General features: G+C 47.6%; 2 protein-coding genes and 1 long non-coding RNA gene across 6 annotated transcripts in view; 1 reads left to right on the top strand and 2 right to left on the bottom strand.

Moving 5' to 3' along the window:
• Nucleotides 1-2,536, bottom strand: part of LOC120504002 (protein SON-like) — a 37,710-nt gene extending 35,174 nt beyond the window's left edge. For both annotated transcript variants that reach the window (XR_005627898.1, XM_039713087.1), the window contains exons 1-2: nucleotides 2,387-2,536; nucleotides 1,589-1,752 (exon numbers count right to left, since the gene is read on the bottom strand). Coding sequence is in view for 1 of the 2 variants with exons in the window: in XM_039713087.1 (XP_039569021.1) it covers nucleotides 1,589-1,752; nucleotides 2,387-2,475 (253 nt within the window). In the remaining variant the exon portion in view is untranslated. The remainder of the gene's footprint in view (nucleotides 1-1,588; nucleotides 1,753-2,386) is intronic.
• Nucleotides 2,537-9,523: 6,987 nt separating this feature from the next.
• GART (phosphoribosylglycinamide formyltransferase, phosphoribosylglycinamide synthetase, phosphoribosylaminoimidazole synthetase) overlaps nucleotides 9,524-18,460 on the top strand; it is a 32,423-nt gene continuing 23,486 nt past the window's right edge. Inside the window, exons 1-5 of one of the 3 annotated variants that reach the window (XM_039713091.1) lie at nucleotides 9,524-9,580; nucleotides 9,851-9,921; nucleotides 10,674-10,774; nucleotides 13,531-13,679; nucleotides 17,911-18,006. In XM_039713091.1, coding sequence (XP_039569025.1) covers nucleotides 13,535-13,679; nucleotides 17,911-18,006 — 241 coding nt within the window. In that variant the 5' untranslated portion in view covers nucleotides 9,524-9,580; nucleotides 9,851-9,921; nucleotides 10,674-10,774; nucleotides 13,531-13,534. Of the gene's footprint in view, nucleotides 9,581-9,850; nucleotides 9,922-10,673; nucleotides 10,775-10,919; nucleotides 11,066-13,530; nucleotides 13,680-17,910; nucleotides 18,007-18,460 lie in introns of those variants that run through there. The other 2 variants (XM_039713092.1, XM_039713090.1) reach the window with 2 other exon arrangements.
• LOC120504007 lies at nucleotides 14,630-17,856 on the bottom strand. The gene is made up of 3 exons (XR_005627900.1): nucleotides 17,666-17,856; nucleotides 15,430-16,143; nucleotides 14,630-15,263 (listed from the first exon to the last, which is right to left on the bottom strand). It is a non-coding gene; the product is annotated as an uncharacterized LOC120504007 (long non-coding RNA).

Raw genomic sequence — 18,460 nt, 5'->3', positions numbered from 1 at the left:
CAGCAGAGCCCTGGCAACCAGGAGGGACATGAAAATGGTGGAGAAGAGTCTGGAGGGGCCCCCGAGGTGCCTTGGCCAGCCCAGCCTGGAGCAGCCTGAGGGCAGAGCCCCCCGGGGCTGCAGCTCCTCCCGAGGGCAGCGCAGGGACAGCTCCAGCTCTGCTCTGGGACAGGGACAGCACCAGGGAGCGCCTGGGGCTGGGCCAGGCCAGGCTGCAGGGCAGGGAAAGGCTCTTCCCCAGAGGTGCTGGCACTGCCCAGGGAATGGGCACGGCCCCGAGGCTGCCAGAGCTCCAGGAGCCTTTGGCCAGCGCTGCCAGGGGTGCCCAGGCTGGGCTTGGGGGCTCTGGGCAGGGCAGGGCTGGCACTGGGGGGTCCCTGGGGGTCCCTTCAGCTCAGGATATTCCATGCTTCTATAAAATGAACTGTTCTGCAAAGATAATTAATTAGATTCAGATAATCAGATAATGCCCGTTTCCAACTCCTTTTCAGAGATGGACAGTGGGAACGTTTGCCACAGGTGAGTTTATTAACTTCCAAATTAACACCTCTCATTTCTTTATTACCACGTCACCTTCCCTCAGTCCTCCACACAAGAACAGAACAAAAAATAAACAAAAATAAAAATCACATCACCAAACAAAACCAACAAAAACCACTAACCAACCAAGAACCACCCAAACCTCCCCATGTCAGCCCCAAGTGCTGCTCCTGCAGCATAAATTAAAAACTTGAAAATTAAAAACTTGAAAGTGCTCAAGGTACACAAACCACTGAGCAAAAAGCCCCAGAGCAATCCCAAACCCCTGACAGCAGCATCTTTGAAATTCACACTTTCCTGTGCTGCCTCTGGAACTGTACTCACCCAGCACACTGCAGTCACCTGTGTTTGAACTCCCAAAAATGAGAAATGCAGTAATTACAGCTTTCATCACCTCACCAACCCTCCACAGTCAGAATTCTACAGCAAGGACCAGTCCCACAAGAGGGGACACTCAGATGTGACTTTTTAGCCTTAAAATCTAGTAATTTATTCAAGATCTGAGAGTGACACATCAAAATCCCTTTGCAAGACTGCAATGTAAGTACCTATATTTTAAAACAGCAAATCATCTTTTGACTGAACAGTTCATCACAGATCTGTTTTGTAATAAATCTTCTTTCAAAATAATCCTGAAAACCAACCCAAAGCAGAAACTGCTGCTATCAGCATCAGCTGTGGTACTAAGAACAGTTCAGAGACCCTGGAGTAAAGACATATATATAAAAAATTCACAATTTATGGACATATAAATGCATGCATAAATATGGAAAATATTCATCTGTTTTAGTGCTGGAAAGAAAAAACTCCAACTTTTCCCCATAGCAATGCTTACATATAACCAGTTCAGTTTTTAAATTATGTGTTCCTCTGGTCAGCTCTGGATGTAAAATCACAGTAAAGAAAATATTTAACCACATTTAACACACAATGCTGCCAGAGGAGCAGCTCCAGGAAGCACATTTTCACCTCTACAAATCTGATTCCATTTCAGGCACACTCACAACCCTCTTACCAAGAAGAGATTTGCCAGAGGGAGTTTTATTACCTGGGTTGCACTGCAGCTCTGTCCCGAGGGCTCCGGAGAGCACTTCCTCTATTTTCTGCACTATCTGTTCACCCTGGCAACTCCCAGCAGCTCCAGAGGCTTCGGAAGGCCCGGCCTGCTCAGCTGGGATCGTGTCACCATTGGGCTGGCCTTCCACCGTTGCACTAACCAAAAAAAAATAAAAAAAACCCGTAATCAATTTAATACAAGCAATTTTGAGCTTTTTTTTGGACACATTTTGTCGTTCACATACACTTGTTATACCCAGCTCTTCAGAGCAGTATTTCAGGCTCCTGAAAAAGGCGTGCTCTTAGGGAAAACTCTGCCTTTGGATTAATTCTCACTTTTTCAGCCCGGACACTCTGTGAGTGCTGAGGCTGAGACGCAAGGGGAAAAAAATAAACACGTTCTGGAATGTGCCACATCCCCCGTGCTCCTACGACCTTGTAGGGGTTTCCTCTACAAAATAAATACACGTTGTGCGCTCTTTTCCAGTTTTTCCTCGCTCTTACCAAGGTTTTCCTTCTTTTACGAGATAAACTCGGCAAATTTAGCCGTAAATCAGACAAGCCATACAGGCGTCTGCCCGACGGGGGGACAGCACCGAAACCGGGCAGGGAGCAGGTGGGCGCGTCCCCCGAGCGTCTTTTCTCGGTCCCCGGGCCGTGTTTCCCTCAGGGCGCCCGCACGGCCGCGACCCCACCGGCCCCGCCATGTTGCCGCCGGCACGACCCTCAGGCCGCGGCCCGTCTCTGTCCGCCCCGCGGCCTTCCCCGCCGCTCCCCACCGCCGCGTTACCCGCCGTGCTGCTGCTGCTGCTCCTCCTGGATCTCCCGGAATTTGCTGACCACAAAGGACCGAAGGATCTGCTCGATATTCGTCGCCATGACACCCCCCCTTCCTTCCTGCCCCGACGCGAGGCCTCCAGCATCCCACAGTGCACCGCGGCCCCGGGCGCGCGCTGACGTCCCCCCTGTAAGCCCCCTCGCGATTGGCCGGGTTCTCTGTAAGCCCTCTCGCCATTGGCTGAGGCGGCGTGCGGCGGCGAACGGCCGCTCTAGCGCGGCGCACGGGCCATAGAGCAGCGGCGGGTTCCGGCGGGGGGGGGAGGAAGGTCTCGTGTCCCCTCAGCCGCCGCCGCCATGTTGTGGCGCTCCCGCCGCCCCCCCGCGCTCCGCGCCTGCTGCCGCCGCCACCGGCAAAGCCGCCCCCGGCGCGTCCCCGTCCCCCAGTGAAAGCACTAAAGCAGTCCCCGGCGCCCCGCGCCCGCACCGCCGCCTGGCGCAGACCCCTTCCCCACACAGACACGCCGCCCCGCCGCCGCCGCTCGCGGCCCCTCTCGCGCCCCGTACGCCGCCTCCGAGCCCCCGCGGCCCCGCGGAGGGCAGGAAAAGGCACCGCGGCGCCACGACCGCCGGTCCCGTCCCCCCGCGCTCCCGCACACCCTTCCCTGGCGCCCCTGGAGTCCCCGCGGCTGCTGCTTACCCGGCCGAGGCCATGGCGGGCTGAGGCGCGGCGCCGGCGGGTGCGAGCGGGAGCGATTCCATCGGTGCCCATGGAGCGGGGCCGAGCCCCGCGTGTGCTCCGGGCGGGCGGCGGCTCTCAGGGGGCTCCGGCCGCAGGCGGGCGGTGCTGCGGATGCTGCTGCATCACCGCGAGGCCCTCAGCCCCGGCTCCATGCGAGAGGCGGCCGCCCGCGCTCCCTCCCTCCCCCTCCGCCCGGCAGTGACACGCACATGTGCTCCGGGGGCTGGCAAGCGGGGCCGCGAAAATTAAAGGAACAAAGGGGGGAAACCCAAGGGAAGTGGATAAGTAAAGTGCGCCTTTTGCCCGCCTGGGATAGTCGGAGCTTCTCTGGCGGTGATGGAGTGCACCGAAATGAGTTTGTCCAGAGTCCAGCCACCCTGGGGACCCCTTCAGTGCTGCCCATGATGCCTTGATCAAATCAAATTTTAATTATATGGGTTCAAACAGGCTGTAAAAACGAATAACCCCACACAGTTTCTGTAGTAGTAAGTTTGGGGAGTTAGTTGACCTGAAATAAATTTAAAATACCTCCAAACCTGATCTGGTGAGTGTGTGAAAAATGTGTATTTTATGGTTGGTTTTTCGCAAGTATTAAAATGAATAATGTACGTGTTATGTTAGAAAGTTATGCTGTATTAATTTTCTTAAGTAGTGTGTTAAATATAGATTTAGGTTATAACATAATATTTAAATAGAAACTATGCTATAAAAGATTTTTTTTTTTAAGAAAGGACTTGCACCAGATAGCAGCTACAGGACACTTAAATCTTTCAGAGAAATGGAATTTGTTGTTCCCTTATTAGGGGAAAACTAAATTCTTCCCACCTTACTCAGACAGGAAGACGGCATGAGGATTAAGAAGGTGACAGTGACCAGACAGAATCCTGTGTTTGAATCGAATTTATGCATCATGGATGAGATGCATGAATATGCAACAGGCATATTTTAAGGATTAATCCTCTGTTTATGGGTGTCCTTTTTCAGGCTTGTGTTGCCCAGAAAAAGGTACCTGGACATCCATAACTCTGTTTTTATTGTCTCATATTGTCCCAATCTCAATTGTTCAAATTTTCTTACTCTAATTATATTACTATTTTTATAACCATTTTATTACTATAAAACTTTTAAAATTTTAAAACCAAGTGATTGGCGTTTTTCACAAGTGGCATCCTTGCTCGTGGCAATTACTAAATGGTCTTTAAGGTCCCTTCAAATCCAAACTGTTAAGAATGGAACACTGAAAAACCCAAGTAAAACTTTAATTACTGCTGGGGTCTAAAAATTTTCACTGTCAATATTGTTTAGTTATCACTTACAAGACCCCTTAAAAGCAGCATCATTCTTCACTATGTCCTGCTGATCTGCCTTAATATTGACTTTGGAGAAAAAAATGAATCAGAGACTTGGATCAATTTGCTTACTTTTTGTCACACTTGATTTATTCCATTTAAAATATAAAGTAGTTACACTTAAGAAGTCCTTTTACCTGTTCACGCCATGGTCACATTAATATATGTTAGATTTACTGGTAGAACACTATGTAATTTTTGATAACAAAGTAAAGGCTGAAAATGTTTCAGTTGAACAATTTGAGATATATTTAGACTCAGCTGATGCAAATGGCCTTTTCTCAACCAGGCATGTCGAAAAACATGAAGAAAGGTGCCCCAAAAATCCAGAGAAGGACTTTGTTGTGTGCTGCATGTTTCCCTCTGACTCCTTACAAACAAAACAAATGTGATAATTACAAAAAGTCCCTTCTCGTACACATGAGGGTCCACAGCCCTATGCGAAAATAACTGTTCTCTCCATCTCTGCTTGCTGAATAAACTCTCTTTACTTAAAATATTTTATTCTGTTTCAATGTCAAATGCTTTTCAGATTAATTAAATATTTTACTTTCATCTTGTCAAGACCAGTGATTGTTGCTGGTAATGTTCAGTTAGTAACATTAGTAAAACATTACTATTACATTAGTAATAGTAGTTCTGCTACAATCATCAATACGACTCAGAGCATTTATTCAAGTGACTTTCCCTCTCAAAGCAGGAGTCTGTTCTAGGGTGTGCTTAAATATGCAAAAAAACCCATTAAACCTTATTTCCTAAGGTAGTTTACAAAGAACAGCGATGTTTTCACATTACAGCTCTCGAAGGGAGCAAAACTGTGGATTAAATCTTGTTTTATTAACAGTATTAATGAAGGATGCTGGAATTCTCCCCCCTCATCATAGTACAAAACACTGAGCACTTCCAGCATCCTAGCACAACTGTAAGGCTAAATGAGACTGAACGTTGCCCAATACTCTTTGGTTTCAGAAAGCAAAAAGTCCCAATGTGGGACAAACTAAGGATGTGGTATTTCAAGGGATGTAGAGACAAAACCTTTGCACAGCCCTCAGCCCTAGAGGTGATGGGTAAAGAAAAAGCAATCTACGCATCCCTAAGGTCTTTGGGCCGCGAGATTTCTGCGCTAAGGGAAACTCCACCACTCGGAGGCTTCCAGCCCACACACTAATTATAGATCCCTCCTCCCCGCTGCGGGGCTGTCTCGGTGTTGTAGTTCCGGAGTTTCTTTTCGCCCTCGAATGCCCTCTGGAGCACAGTAAGTCGCCGAGCCGCGCTGGAAGCGCGCAGGGATCACGGCTCGCTCGGTGCCCCCGCGCGGCCCGCGCCGGGCTGGGGCACGGGGGGCGGCCCGGGGCCCTGTGCGCCCGTGCCGTAAAATGGCGGGACACTGCTCACGGGGCAGCCCCGCTCCTCAGGGCAGATTATTCTCTCTTGGCCTTCACGGCACCGCTCTTATGCAATCCCGGTCACGGCTTGGCCCTCATGGCCGTCTCCGCAGAACTTGGTGCTCACAGCATAGCCCCCACAGCAGTACCCTCAGGGCATTTGCCATCTCCTTCATGGCAAATCCCCTCCTGGCATGGCCCTCACGGCACCCCCCTCACGGCACCCCAAAAGTGGCAGTCCCCTCATGGCTTGGTGCCCACAGCATGGCCCCCACAGCAGTGCCCTCAGGGCAGGCCCTCACGGCATCTCCTTCATGGCAAATCCCCTCACGGCATGGGCCTCTTGGAATCCCCATCACAGCTTGGCCCGGTGAGAAATGATACTCACTTTCAAAAATTTGAAAGGTTTATCAAAACTTTATCAAAATACAGCAGAAGACTGAATAGAGGAAATATTACAGGGCCGGGAGCAAAGGAATTCTTCCCGCCATGTGCTTTGAACCCTTTGGTCCCTCCCAAAGCTCTGCCCATTGACTCCTCCTCTGTCCAATGGTGGAGATTATTTCCTTACATTGATTGGAGGCCAGCTGTTGCCATAGCAACAATCCCACCCTCCCAAATGTCCCAGGCCACCCCCTGATAACAACGCAAGGGGGGTAAAACAACTATAAATCTATAAAACTTCTCCTAACATATATATATGGTATTTGCATTTTAATGGTAAGAGTTAACCATGGCATTACTCATTTATTGCAGCCCTCGTAGCAATCCCGTCACGGCCTGGCCTTCACAGCCAAAGTGGTGAAATATTTACTTCAAGTAAATATTAAACTTCGAATGTCTCTAGTTTTGGACTTTGATTCACTTAAATTCTTTCCCTGCTGTTTGCAAAGTTGGGGGCTTACCAACTCTTTAAGTATTTTCTAAAATGTATCCAGTAGATATTGGATGTAATGAGCAGAGTTAATACTTACGCCACTATTTTGGGTATGCAGCTGAAAGGATGACATAGAAAGTGCATTTTCAAGGGTTCTTCTTCCCCCTCGTCATGGTACAAAACACTGAGTATTTCCAGCATCCTACGTTGGTTGAGGTGCAAGTTTATGGCACTATGGGGGTTGTTGTAAAAGTTTATGATCGTGTTTTTCTTTAGCAGCAAAACTTGAGGGAGTGTTTTCCTAGAAAAATGCCAAATCCACCTGTGTGGAGGATCACACCTGGACACAAGGAGCCTGTCTGGCAGAGCTTCAGCTTGGGGCATGAAAGAAACAAATAATAATGACTTTTTTCCTTTTGTTTTGTTTTCTACACCACACTGAACGGCAGGAGGTGAAACAAGATGATCTTTAAGTTCCCTTCCAACCCAAACCTTTCATAATTCTATATGGCCAGATGAGAGTCAGGAATTTGTCCTAAATAAAACACATGAGTTAACAAAGATTATTTAACCCAAAGCTCCAAATAAAAATCATAATTGCCACCAGATTCTGGAGGCCTCTGAGCTACTTAAGCAGCTCTTCATGTGTTGAAGTCTGAGGAAGAAAAAGTTTTCCAAGGCTGTGGTTTTTTCCTTCAGGATGAGCCCAATTGTGCCCCAACTTAAACCTGCAGTTTCTTTGTGGGTTTCTGGCCATTTTGCAGATTTGGTTGCCGTGGCTGTTTTTGTTGTGCCTCACAGCTGCCTGCATGCTTGCCACAGTGAATTCCCTCCGGAAACTGAGCCAGACAGGGAAGAATGCAGAGAGAGGTGGATCTCTTCCCTCCACAGCACCTGGTTTCCTGGTGTGTCTCTGCCTGGGGACAGGAAATGGGAATGGAAATGGGAATGGAAATGCAAACTTGAGTGTTCTGGTCCTTGCATCTATCAGGGCACAGCTGGGTTTGCTCTCTCACCCTCCCTGGCTACCTTGCTTCCCTTCTGGCTCTGGTGATCCTTCACCCCTCAGGCAGGTGGCTCAGCTCACCGGCTGGGAGCATTTCCTTTCCATATCCACAGGACATATTTACTTTGCTGCGCTGGTTACCATCGCGGTGCCTGCTCTCCAGCGCTGTTTTCCTGATCCAAGTGTTCCCTTGGCACAGACGGGAGGAGAGGGAAGGAGAGCTTGCAGGGGGAGAGGTTGGTGGGACCAATGGGGAGCTGGCCCACAAGGGCAGCTGGGCCCCTGTGCACCCGCAGTCGCTGAACCTGCAGCTTGCGCATCCCCGGCCTGACCGCGGGCCAGCAGCTGGCACAGATCCCCTGGGAAGGCTGGCTCGGAGCTCCTCTGCTGCCTGCCGAGCTCTGGGAGCACTCAGGATGGACAGGGAGACTCAACCCGTGAGGTCATTCAGAGAGAACGAGAGCTGGGTTCAGCCCACGGGGGTTTGGGGGCCACACAGCCTGGCTGTGGGTGAGTTTGGGAGCTGAGTAAAGGATGGCAGGGTGGATGCTAGGAGGGAATTGAAGTCGAGAGGAGAAAGCAAGTTTGAAGTTGGAAGGAGAAAGTTGCAAGTTTTGGCTTTTCTCCAATCCCTTTTGGTTTTTTTTATCCCATAACAAGTCTATGAAAAAAACTCCTGAAACTCATGAACAGCTCAGATTTCTAGGGTAAGAAACACACAGCCTTCAGTGGGGTGGGAACTGCACACCTTCCCAATTTGAGCTCTTCTGTGACAATTGTTTTTCTTCTTCTGCCTAACTGCCAGAGGAAGAATGAACCTTGTCCTTTAGTCCAAAGCTAAATGATGAGAGCTCCTCTCCAGGGCTGGATTTGAACCTTGTAGCTATGATATTTTGATATCCTTTGCTAGGATTTTTTCCCTCCTGAGGAGCTGAGGGCCTCAAGAAAGAAATGTAAACAATAACTATCTGCTGCTATAGAATGCGACAGGTGCATCTGTGGTTGGTGCATGTTGGTTGTTTCTAATTCAAAGCCAATCACAGATGCAGCTGCATCGGACTCTGAGAGTCACAAGATTTTGTTATGCATTCTATTCTTGCTCTTTCAAACCTTCTGAGCAATTTTTTTCTCCCTATTCTTTTAGTATAGTTTTAATGTAGTATTTTAAAAATATATATGTCATAATATAATAAACCAGCCTTCTAAAAACATCCAGACTCATGTCTCCACACATGAAAAGTTCACACAGAACCTTCACAGTGACACAGGGCTTGGGGTCTATAGTGCTTGGGAAAGACTCTCCTCTAAGAAGGGTAGGAGTTCATTGCCTCCCAGGGTGGCCTGGGTTGGAAGGGACCTCAGAGCTCATCCTGTTCCAGCTCCTTGCTCTGTTGAGGGACACCCTCTACTAGGTCAGTTTGCTCCAAGCCCTGGCCAACCTGGCCATGAATTAAGACACTTGGCAAAGACCATGTCTTTGATCTCAAAATCTTAGATGCCTATATCAGTTTTCCTGGATCCCAGTGTTGGGAAACAAAGATACAGAGGAGCACAGAGGAAAACAACAACACTGAAGCTTAATTAAAAAAAAATACACTGTGTGAAGGAGTGAGCTTTGCTGTTTGTGCTGGAATGCAGAGGTCTGATTGTAGTTTCACCTTTCCTGCTGTAGTTTGAGGTGAGCTAGTATGGAACTGCCTTATTAAAGTACTCCCAGTTGAGATTGAATATTTAGGTACCTTGCATCACACTTGTGAATAAATTGCTTAAGGATTTTATGTTTTATTACAGAGTTCTGTTCTTAAGGCAGACAAGGAGCTGAGTATAACCCCCAGGTGTGTGCACAGGGTAAGTTTGGGAAGGTCAGTGGCTCCTGTCCCTGGGAAGGGACAGCACCTGAGCAGCCTCATGTCACTGCTCCCTGTGTTTGGAGCCTCCCCAGGAAGGTCAGTGGCTCCTGTCCCTGGGAAGGGACACAGGAAGGGACAGCACCTGAGCAGCCTCATGCCACTGCTCCCTGTGTTTGGAGCCTCCCCGTGCCCTGTGCAGGAATCAGGGTGGGGAGAGCTCTCAGCACTGTGCAGTTTCCTCCCTCACTTGGTTTTCTCTGCTCCACAGGCCCTGCTCACGAGGAAGAGTTCCCTGGTTTGTTGGTGAGCCCCAGCTGCCTTCCTGCAGTGAGGATAAAGGTCTCTGAGCTGATGCTCCTGCCTGCTGGCTTTGTCCTGGCACCCTTGAGGATAAGCTCTGGAAATCTCCTTGTCTTCAGTCTGTCCTTGCCTCCTCTCCTCCTGGACACACGGAGTGATTAACTCATTTCTTCTTCCCTGTTCTCACTTCATATAAGGATCTAACAACAGACCCTCTTCTGAAATGTCCCTTGTCTTCATTTTAAAACATCTTGTAAACAAACATCTCCTCCTTCTTTACCAAAGCAGACAATGGGTGCAGAAGGTAATGACATCCCATATCCAATGGTTTAAAATCTTTAAGGATTTCACACGTTGCTTCCAAAAAATCCTGGGGGTGTGATAATTCTCACAGAGTAAATATCTACCTTGTGAATGATTTTAGCTCTTTAGAGAACAAATTTTTGTCTGCTGCATTAGTGACAAAAATAAAAAGAACTGTTGCCTCATAGGATCTTCATTTTTAAAGTGAGGTCCTGTTGGGCAGCAGAGGGGCCTCCATGACATCCTTGAGTGTCTGTAAAATAAAACTGGCTACATCAGAGCCTCCTGAACTGGCACTGCCACCACAAAATCTTCTCAAGCCACATTCATAGATAAAAGTTGCTAGAATGCCATAGTGGGATGCACAAATAACACTGAGCTTCAAAACAAACGTGTGAAACCTAACCTTCACTCACATTTTGGTATGAAATGATTCAGTATTATTTGACAATAGCAGACATGGCTTGTTCTGTTTACTGCTCCCACAGAAAGCTTTGTCCTGTATGTGATGAATTCTTTCATCCGACAGTAGTGCCAGAATGTGTTACTTCAGGGAAGAGAAGCAGTGACACTTGGAGTTGCCATCATGGTGAGTCCCATGAGGTGGCCACAGTGTCACTGGGTCTTCAGGCTGTGCTGATCAGTGTGATCAGTCCTGCAAAGCTTTTGCCTCTGACTCCTAGAGTGCTTGTAACAAGCTTCTGTCCCCTGTTGCACCTGGAATACCTGGGGGTCCCTTCCATTGGCTGGACACAGGGTTATCAGTGGGGTGGTAATGTTTGGACAAGGACATTTTAACCAGGGCCTGCCAATCTTTTCTCTCTTTGTGCCTCTGAGCTCCCGAGTCCTGCTCTCCTCAGCCTAATACACATAGCACACAGTGAGTAGGGGCTCTCTTGGGTTTAAAATCATCCAGGTGTAAAGTTTTAATGTTTTTCAATTTAAATTTTTTAACATTTTAAAAGTTTTGATTTTTTAATTGTTTTTAGAAAATCATATTGTGTATCGTTCAACTTATTATTGATAAAATTTGCCTTAAAAAGTACAGCCTAGTGGCCACTGGCTCTGGGTACCACTGGCAATGCTCATTTGACTTCAAGGAGACAGCTGCCTGCTGTGTGATCAATGCTCTTCTACCTTACTGTTATATTTCTGTCTTTATCTAATCCACCCCTTTGTTGTATCCCTCATTCTTTTACCTTTTCTTCTTGCTTGAGTTGTAATAGAAAAGAGTTGAGCATCATGTGGTTTCCCAAATATCTATACCATAACTGATAATTTTTAGCCTAACCTGAGCTTTTTTATTTCAAGTAATCATGGAGGTTTATAATTAAAACATGTCTGTAACTTTGCAATATCTACATTTGGCTTAACACTGGATTAGAAACCTGTTGGTCTCCCCCAGCATGAAACTACCATTAAATATTAGCTCTGGTGTGTTTAGTTGATAGCAAACAACTCGGTGTTAATTTTCTGTATTTTATCCTTGTACCCACATTTATTTTGATTTTATTCTGTCGGGATGTTTTGCCTAATGCAGATATTTTGCCTCATCAGGGCAGCTTTAGTCAAGTCAAACTGTGGCAGCTGATGTGAGGGCAAGGCACATCCCTGCCTTACTGAAAATCTGCTTTGGATAATTTTTGCTTTTCCCTTAGAAATCTCCTGGATTTTGTTTTGGTTTTTTCCCCTTTCCTAAGATATATTTTGTGTATATCCCCTCTTGTCCTCCTGCACAGGGGGCTCTGAGCTCACCAGGGCACCGGCCACGTGCGGGTCAGTGACCGGCGGTGCAGAGAGTGACCCTGCCTGTGTGTTGTGTGTGCTGGGATTACATCAGGGGCACTCGTGGCTCCTTTTGTTGTCCTGAACTCTTCTCTGGGCTCTGTTCCCCCTCCCAGCAGTGGGAGAATGGGAGCTGATCCCTACAGCCAGGCTGGGAGAGCTGGGGGTGCTCACCTGGAGAGGAGAAGCTCCAGGAGAGCTCAGAGCCCCTGGCAGGGCCTGAAGGGGCTCCAGGAGAGCTGCAGAGGGACTGGGGACAAGGCCTGCAGGGACAGCACCCAGGGAATGGCTGCCAGTGCCAGAGGGCAGCAATGGATGGGATCTTGGCAATGAGGAATTGTTCCCTGGCAGGGTGGGCAGGGCTGGGATGGAATTCCCAGAGCAGCTGGGGCTGCCCCTGGATCCCTGGCAGTGCCCAGGCTGGACACTGGGGCTGGAGCAGCCTGGCACAGGGGAAGGTGTCACTGTCCATGGTAGCCAAGTTAGAATGGGATGAGCTTTAAGGTCCCTTCCAACCCAAACCAAACTATTATTTTAGCTCCAAATGAGGACATACATAATTAGTTTATAAATTATGTCCTTCCTTTGTTTCTTTCTTTACTGTTTTCTGTACTCTAGTGGATTTTGTCAGTGAACTCTTCCATCAGTCAATATGTGGAGAGTACACACAGCAGTGAATCTCAGGGAGCAGAGGTTTCCAGAGCTGCTCAGAGGACACGCTGTCCTTTTGCTGTGAGCTCCACGTGCGTAAGCTGGCTGTGCACACCAGGTGATGACGTGGTCACCCACACTCCCACTGCCACTGGCCAGCAGAATGCCCATGTGTTTATCCAAACCTCCCTGGAATGGGAGAGTGCAGTGGATACCCCCCTCTACCTTGGCTGAGTGAGCTCCTTTTTAATTCCACCTCGTGGTTGTCCTCTCCAAGGAAAGCCAGAGCTGGAAGTTACTTTCTTGTCTCCTTGCTTGGAGCCTTTCCTTTCCATGAGGTGTTCAGAGCTTTTCAGTCATTGCCTGTAAAATCTCTTGAACAGCCCCATGTGGGCCAAACACTCTGTGTTCATTCCATGGGTGCATCAGAAGGGCTTTGCAGGTTTGGATTCTCCAAGGAATTGTTGCTCAGAGGGGCTGTGGACTCCCCATCCCTGTCCCAGGCCAGGTTGGACACTGGGGCTTGGAGCAGCCTGGCACAGTGGAAGGTGTCCCTGTCCATGGTAGGCAGAGGTGGCACTGGTTGGGCTTTAAGGTCCCTTCCAACCCAAACCCTTCTGGGACTCTGTGATTCTCTAGGCTGCAAATCCCAGCCTGGTCACTCAGCAGAGTCTTTTCCTCTGTCCCAGATTTCTGTATTAGTGGGAGCAGTTTCCAATCAAACCCAGGATGGTTTTCCTGGCGGGTTCCTGCCGTGCTCTGGGTCAGCTCAGCCTTGGAGGTTTAGTGTGTATCATTGATGAAGTTTTGCATGTATCTGATGAAGTTCTCCAGCACTTCATGGTCCCTGAAGCTCTTGCTTTGCCCACCTTCCCCAGCTAATTCCAGCTGTTTTCCTGTGTCCTGCAGGGCCATGGCTGAGCGGGTGCTGGTCATCGGCAGCGGCGGCAGGGAGCACGCCCTGGCCTGGAAGCTGGCACAGTCCTCACACGTCAAACACGTGTTTGTGGCTCCAGGAAATGCAGGCACAGCTGACAATGGGAAAATCTCCAATTCAGGTAAAACAAAAAAAATACCAATTTTAAATTTGATCATTCAGCCAGGATGTTGCTGAGCTGAAATCGCAGCTGGTAGTGTGAAAGGACGATGATGATAATGAAATAATGATGATGATGATGATTGTGGTGGTTTTACTTTGAAACTGGCTGGTTAGTTTTTCTGTAGTGGTTCTGGTTTGCTAATTTAAGATTTTTTAAATTTTAAGATTTATTGGTTAATGTATATAACAACAATCCCATAAAAAAATCCTATACGCACCCCCAAAAATCTCTATTCTCAAAAATAGAAATAATTTAAAAAAAAAATAATAAAAACTTTTACCTTTAACCAAGTCATCTTTAAAACAATACCCCATAAATCAACGTAACCCATAAACAAACTCGTGATGGATGATGATAATGGATTACTATTTTTTAAGGTTTTGGGCATGTGAAATAGATTTTAGATGCAGTTAATAAGAGAAAAAAAAAATTAACAAAGCCTTGTGTAAGTTGTAGAATTAATTTTATAAGATCTCAGCTCTGAAGTCTCATTCTTTAGGTTTGGGTTTGGAGGATTCAGCCAGAGCTGTTCCTCTGGGAATCCAGCTCAGGATAGTTGCTGTGGTTGCCACCTAAACTCCCTCTTGTGCTCTCAGAAATGTGTTGAAACCCCATGATCCCCACAGGCTGTGACAAGAACACTCTGTCACTGTGAGCATAAATTCATTCCTTTGTCTTAGTGACCTTAAAAAATCAAGGTTATCTTCAGATATTTCTCTGTGTACTGCCTGCTTGGTTGGAGCTCTGACTGGCTGTAATTGAGACTTTTCACAGTTACTAATTTTGAGAAATCAAGCTTCAGATGTTGCAAATTGAGCATCCAAAATTTGGAGCTGCATTTCAAAAAAGCCTGAGGAGCTGACACCCAGGGAATCAGTCCAGAGCACAGAGATTCCTGTGTCCTTTACACAGCAGATCCTGATTTAGAGGCTTTAACCTGCCTAAAACTTCAGTTTTCCCTTCAGAACATGTGATAAGATGTGGAGTTCAAGGTAACACAGGATGTATGTGCATGGGGATCAGACACATCCATTTCTGCACTCGTGTTGCTGTGGGAGTAGCTTTGTGTGTTGTTGTCCCATGGAAACGTGAGTGCTGCCAGGTTCTTGTACAGCAGGTAATTGTTGAATGGAATTCCCTTGGAATGCTCAATTACAGGCTTTTGAAACAACTTTGTCCTGAATTTCTTTGTCCAGTCTCAGCTTCATGAGTGAGCTCCTCACTCTGTTTTTTTGCTCTGTTTGGCCTCTGAGGAGAAGATCAGAAAGACAAAAAACCCCTTTACCCTTGTGCTAAATGGGGTCAGTGCCAGGCTGCAGGGCCTGTGGAATGGGAACTCCAGCAGTTTTTTTCAAGCTGTGCTTTTGAAAACCTCCCCTGTTTTTTTCTCTCTTTCATCCCATAAAAAACATTGCACCAGTTGTGGGAAATGCTTGATCTTGAGCCAGGTCCATGAAATTTCCATGTGGAATAAATGGTTTTGTTCTGCACATGGGCTCACCTGTGCTTTGGGAGAGAAATCTTCACCACCCCAGGAAGAACCTAGAATTTATGAAGAGTTTTATGTTGGTTTTTAAGGAAAGAATTTGTCTCACCTGTTCAGGAATTCCAGTGCTGTCACTGGGGCTTTGATTTAACTCAGGGTGGAAAATGGGGAACAGACTTACAGAAGCACATGAGCCGTGTTATGTTGTGTGGGAAACAATACCTGGGATATCTGGGAATATCTGGGAAACTCCTTCCCTGGCTTCTGGTGCTTTTTTTGTATAATCAAGATTTTGCTCTGAAAGTTCATCCTCCCTTCATGGATCATGGAATTGCCTTTAATTAGGATTGCAGCTCTGGGTCTTGTGTGATTACTGAAACATAAAAAATTGAGCTGAAAATTACAAATAACCTCAAATCTTTCAAACTTTGTATTCAAGTAAGAAAATTTTTTGTGGTTGATCTGAGCTGGTAATTGTTTCCAGCAATAAAGTGGGATTTAGGTTGGGTGCCTAAATACAGGTTTATATTTAATCTAGGTGGATTATCAGGGCAGTTTTGGTGCAGAAGCACAGACAATGGCTTGCTGAATGAATAGGTGTGTCTGTGAATGGACTTCACCATCCTGACACCTCCTGCTGTCACATTTTACCTCTCAGTGTAGCTTTTGCTCTGAAATTTAAGCTCCATCCTTGAAAGCCTTGGGCCAGGGTCCCCCTGTCTGGTTCCAGAGGAATGTTCAGCTGTTGTTTTAAGCAGTCAAACACAGCTACAGAAATGTCCCCTTTCAGCCAACAACCTGAGAAAAAGGATGTTTGGGAGGAAAGTTAAAATCATGGATAAACAACACGACTTGTTCCTTCTTGTTTGTTGTTAGCACATTTCTCCATCGTGTAAATCTTGTGCCACACTCACTGTTCATATCATGAGATCAGACCTGCAGCAAGAAATCTGGGGTGAATTCCAGGCTCTCTCCTTTCCTGCTTGCAGAGGGACAAGGGGGAATGGTTCCCACTGCCAGAAAGCAGGGATGGATGGGATATTGGGAATTAGGAATTGTTCCCCGTGGGGGGCAAGCCCTGGCACAGGTGTGTTTTGCTTTTGGGTGAGCCAGAAGTCAACTGGCATCAGCTGCACAGGGAAGTCAAATGCCTTTGTTGGTGGAACAAAATAATTGGGCTGTGAGAGAGGTGCCAAGGAGGTGATTTTTATTTGTGTTCTGAGTGGGTGTTCCCCCACCCCACCTGAATAGGGCAAATCTATAACAAAATGTAGATTCTGTTGTGGAGTCAGGAGATTTTACAGGAAGGAATTGTTCCCTGGCAGGGTGGGCAGGGGCTGGGATGGAATTGCCAGAGCAGCTGGGGTTGCCCCTGGATCCCTGGCAGTGCCCAAGGCCAGGCTGGACACTGGGGCTGGAGCAGCCTGGCACAGTGGGAGGTGTCCCTGCCATGGCACTGGGTGGGATTTAAGGTCCCTCTAAGCCCAAAGAAATCTGGGGTTCAATGATTCTATGAGTTTATTCATCCAGGGTAGGTGGAACACAGTGGGACTGACCAAAATCCTGTCATCCCTTTCGTCTCTCATCACTCCCTAGAAACTGGCTGTATTGCCAGGTCCCAAGGGAAAGGACAAAAGAAAATGGCCCTAAATTACACCAGGGCAGGTCACATTGGAGACTGGAAACAATTTTTCCCTGCCAGAGTGGTCAGGCCTTGGAATAAGTTGCCCAGGGAGTGGTGGAGTCTCTGTGTCTGGAAATACCCTAAAGGTGTCTGGATGTGGCCTTGGGGACAGGGTTTGGGGTGCTGCTGGGTGGGACTGGGTGGTCCTGAGGGCTCTTCCAGCCCTGATGATCCTGGCATCCTATGCTCCCTTTGCCAGCACCGTGCCCAGGTGTGTGCAGTCTCCTCCCTGCACAAGCAGCCAATCCACACTGGGCTCATCTCTCTCCTGGCTCTCTGGATCCGTGCTCCCATCCCTGCAGACCTTGGCTTTATTTATTCATGATAAAAGCAGTGCAATTGCAGGGCCTTTTGCGTAACTTGGGTCATGGGATTGACATTATTGTCTTTGTTTGCACAGTTTGGGGCATTCCAAGTGTCATCACATTGAATGTTTGTTTTTGGAAACATAATGGTTGTAACAGCCCAACCCCACATATCCTCAGCCATAATGACAGCACAGTGTCCTTCTTAATTAAGTTCAACATCATGTAAAACAAAAGGTTCTGATTCCCCTTGCTTTCAGAAGGCTCAGTAAAAGATGAGCTGGAATTCTACCAGCAGCCATTTGTTTCCTCCCCAACACCCTCCTGGCACCAAGATCATAAAATCACAGAATTGTGGAATGGTTTGTGGTGGAAGGGACCTTAAAACCCACCCAGTGCCACCCTTGCCATGGGCAGGGACACCTTCCACTGTGCCAGGCTGCTCCAAGCCCCATCCATCCTTGCTTACCTCTGTAAAGCTCCATGGGGATGCAGTTTGTTTGGTGGGCCCCCCTAAGCTGTGTGTTCACTGGAGGCAGGCAAGGAGACTCCACAGGGCTTCTGAGGGTGCTGATTTTATTGGGGTTTATTGGGGTCCCATCCTTGGGAGCAGCATGGTTACTGAGGGGAAAAGGGGGAAGGAGAGAGGGAGAGCCTAAGGGAGAGGAGAACCAAAAGAGCATCTGGTCTCCCGGGCACAGCTTAATCCAACAGCTGTTCCAGTCAGTGACCATGCTGCTGTTGCCCAGTTCTGCAGGGACCAGGACATCAGGCTTGTGGTGGTCGGTCCTGAGGTTCCTCTTGCTGCTGGTAAGAGCCACAAGCTGGAAATCACAGCCTTCAGCATTTAGGAAAAAAAGTAAATTTAGTCCTCATAAGTGCATCACTCAGCAGTGTCTCCAGTCTGAATGGAAACAGATCCTCTGGAGCAGTTTCCCTGAAATCCAGAGTTGTGCCGAGGTGAAAAGGAATTGCTGAAGGGTAGTGTGTGAGGCAGAAAGCCAGTTTTGGTTGTCCCATGGAGTTTTCATGTTTTTAAAGAGTTATAATTTGAGTCTTGGTTAAAAAAAAAAAAAAAAAAAAAAAAAACCAAAAAAACCAACTAATTATAAACATGCTGGTAGTTTTTCCGCTTAAAATTTTTGGTATCTTCACCAAAGACTCATGTTGACCTTTTAGCTCAAAGGTGTCTTAAACCAAGAGGGGATTGTCATCCCTTCCCAAATCCAGTGCATCCTGAGGGCCTGCAGTGGTGCAGAGTTAC

This window comes from Passer montanus, unplaced genomic scaffold (assembly GCF_014805655.1).
Source record: "Passer montanus isolate IOZ18808 unplaced genomic scaffold, ASM1480565v1 scaffold278, whole genome shotgun sequence".
Taxonomy (NCBI): Eukaryota; Metazoa; Chordata; class Aves; order Passeriformes; family Passeridae; genus Passer; species Passer montanus.
This window is presented reverse-complemented; position numbering and strand designations above follow the sequence as displayed.